A 3,377-nucleotide genomic window follows, 5' to 3' on the forward strand; every position below is an offset into this window, starting at 1 on the left:
ACACCTGTCTGTCCGACACACCTGTTTCTGACAACCTGTCTGTCTGATGCACCTGTCTGTCTGACACACCTGTCTCTCTGACACACCTGTCTGTCTGACACACCTGTCTGTCTGACACACCAGTCTGTCTGATGCACCTGTCTGTCTGACACACCTGTCTGTCACCTCCCTAAGAGGCAGGCAGAAACAGACTGAAAAATAAGCCTCAAACCAACAGGCACTGCATGAAAACCACATCAGATCTTTAAAGTTCTTGACCCGGGAGCGGCTGGAGGTTCTGATGGACCCACCCAGTCATTTTTATGGTTCTGCAGCGTTTTATGAACTAAACATGAGAAGTTAAAAAGAGGCTTCACTTTGAGAAACAGCTCGAGCTAAACTACGTGATCCAGGGACAGCATCGACACCTTCATAAAACCTGGGTGGACCTCTTGGACCCGGACAGGCCCACCTGGGACTCTGAAGCCCTCACCTTTGATCCACGGCGGTGCTGTTGGCCACGGACAGCGAGGCCATGGCGCTGACGGCCTCTGCCTCCTCCGAGTCGCTTCGTTTGGCCTCCAGCAGCGACAGCCCGAGTCGGGTCGAGTGGCGCCGCACCGAGTGCCAGAACTGACCTGCACACACGAGAACGAGCCGAACGTTCAGCTTGTTAGCGCTCGTCGTGTGTTGCGGCTGTTTCTGCGTCAGAACTCACCGTGGATCTCGATGACTTTCTCCAGGGAGCGCACAGCGTTGGCGTTGGGCCTCTGCTCCAGAACCGCCTTCGGGAGAGGATCCAGCTGCACAGAACCAAAACAAAACACGGGTCAAAAGACCGATCCAGACCTCAGTTCAGATCCTCGAGCCCGACGAGGTCCAGTTCTGAATAGAGCTCATCATAGCACAGAAACAGCACTGGTGAAAGTTAGTAAGAAGTTCATCCTCTGCTGAAAGAACCGAGCCTTGACCACTCAGTGGTGTCCAACTTCGGACCAGTCTCCAGACTCCCAGTTGTCTCAAAACTACTGGAACAAATGAGTCCCAGTTGAAATGTTGCCTGGAGGATCACTCTGTTTTAGAGGCGTACCAATCTGGCTTCGTCTCTCACTGAGACGGCTCTATTGAAGGTCTTTAATGACACTTCCATGCCCACAGATGCAGGTGACTCTGTGCTGCTTGTCCTTCTGGACCTCACATCGGCTTCTGACACCATCGACCACGAGATCCTCATTTCTAGGCTGGAGCAGTGGTGGGCATCACAGGGTCAGCCCTCAAACGGTTTAGATCCTACCTCTGACAGAACCCTCTGTGTCAACATCTCCAGCTCTTTGTTGCGGGGATACCGCAGGGATCTATCCTCGGTCCTCTTCTCTTTTCTTTATACCTGCTGCCACTAGGTGCTATTTTTCATAAACATGGCATACCTTTTCATTTCAACACTGATGACTCAAATTTACCTCCCTCTGAGGCACAGCCGTGCACGATCTGTTCAACCTCTTCTTGACTGCCTGGTCGACATCAGGGACTGGACGACTTTAATTTATTAAGTTTTAATGAGAAGAAGACTGAAGTCATGTTGTTTCCTCTAAATGGCACGATCAAGAACCACAGCATCAACCTTTCCGCTCTAGCCCCGTAGTCACTAATCTGAGAGTGATGACGGACTCTTCCATGAAACTTAAACAGTTACGGAAACATGATTGTTAAATCTTGTTTTTTCCAGCTGAGGTCTAAAGTGAAGCCCATATTGTCCAAAAATAACCTGGAGACAGTAATACACGCTTTCATAACATCCAGGCTCCATTACTGCAATGCACTTCTGTTTGGAATCAGTCAGTCCTCCATTGCACATTTACAACTGGTTCAAAATGCCGCAGCCCGATTTTTAACTGGTACAGGCCATAGAGAGCTCATTACTCCAGTTCTGGCTCCCAGTTCACTTTCAAATTCATTTTAAAATCCTTCCGTATGTTTTTAAATCACTGAACAGTTCTGCCCCCTCCCAGCTCGCTGATCTGCTGCAGCCATATGTCCCACAGCGCTCTCTGAGGTCAGCAGACCAGATGTTTTTATTGGTTCCAGGAACCCGTCGTAAGCTCAGAGGAGAGAGGACCTTCTCTGTTGCAGGTCCAGGACTGTGGACTGAGTTACCACTACATGTCGGGCAGGCCCCCTCCCTCACTGTTTTTAAAAAAACTCACTTTTATTCCCTGGCTGTTGACACTGTGTGAGTTGAGTTTAACTTGTCTGTATTTTATATTGTTAGTCATTTAGTTCCCATCTTTACCTCTGGGGATCTATGTTTTATCGTGTGTCCTTTGCGTGTTTTGTTTCTACTGTACATGACTGGTCGGCCTTGTTGCTGTTTGAAGTGCTTTGTAAATAAAGTGGTATGGTACTAATGATGTTCTCATGGCCTCAGACAATGGACTTGTGTCTCTACTGGTCCTGTTAGACCTCAGTGCTGCATTTGATCCAGTTGATCACAATATTTTACTACAGAGGTTTGAATATGATGTTGGAATTACAGGAACAGCTCTAAAATGGTTTAAATCATATCCATCTGATAGATTCCAGTTTGTAAATAATAAATCTTCTTCATACACCAAAGTTAGTCATGGAGTTCCTCAAGGTTCAGTGCTTGGACCAATACTCTTTACTTTATATATGCTTCCATTAGGTAAAGTTATTAAACAGCATGGGATAAATTTTCATTGTTATGCTGATGACACACAATTATATTTGTCCATTAAACCCAATGAATCCAATCAGCTACTTAGACTACAAGCATGTCTTAAAGACATAAAAACCTGGATGACCCTTAATTTTCTCCTGTTGAACAGACAAGACTGAGGGTTTGGTTTTTGGACCTGAGCACCTTAGGAATGAAATTTTTCTAAATAAATACTTTTTTTTAGTCTGGTTCTGTTGGAGGTTTCTTCCTGTTAAAAGGAGTTTTTCTTCCCACTGTCTCCTCTGTGTTTGCTCAGAACGAGAGACTGTGATGAAGTGAAGATTCAACACAACCTGCTGCTTCCTCAGATACAGAACTTTTAATAAATGTCTTTTATAAAGTCTGTGAATGTTTTCAGAGCCTGAGACGACGTTTGTTGGAGCTACAGGAATCAACTGAACTGGATCCAGCAGCTCACCAGGAGGACAAACAGATCAGTCAGAGATCAGTCCAGGTTCTGCAGTTCTTCCAACAGAACCTGAAGTAAACAACAACAAAACCCATCAGGTCATTAGAATGTCAACAAAAACAAAATGAAAAAAAGTCTGAATCCAGTTCTGTTGGTCAGGAGGTTCTGTAGGGTCAGGAGGTTCTGTTGGTCAGGAGGTTCTGTTGGTCAGGAGGTTCTGTTGGGTCAGGAGGTTCTGTTGGTCAGAGTCAG

At 46.1% G+C, this 3,377-nt stretch overlaps 1 protein-coding gene across 1 annotated transcript in view; it reads right to left on the minus strand.

The window, feature by feature from the left end:
- Positions 1-3,377, minus strand: part of LOC119428756 (histone deacetylase 4) — a 47,940-nt gene that overhangs the window by 965 nt on the left and 43,598 nt on the right. The window contains exons 23-24 of the mRNA XM_037696431.1: positions 698-782; positions 473-617 (exon numbers count right to left, since the gene is read on the minus strand). Of these exons, the coding sequence (XP_037552359.1) occupies positions 473-617; positions 698-782 (230 nt within the window). The remainder of the gene's footprint in view (positions 1-472; positions 618-697; positions 783-3,377) is intronic.

This window comes from Nematolebias whitei, chromosome 23 (assembly GCF_014905685.2).
Source record: "Nematolebias whitei isolate Nwh7 chromosome 23, NemWhi1, whole genome shotgun sequence".
NCBI lineage: Eukaryota > Metazoa > Chordata > Actinopteri > Cyprinodontiformes > Rivulidae > Nematolebias > Nematolebias whitei.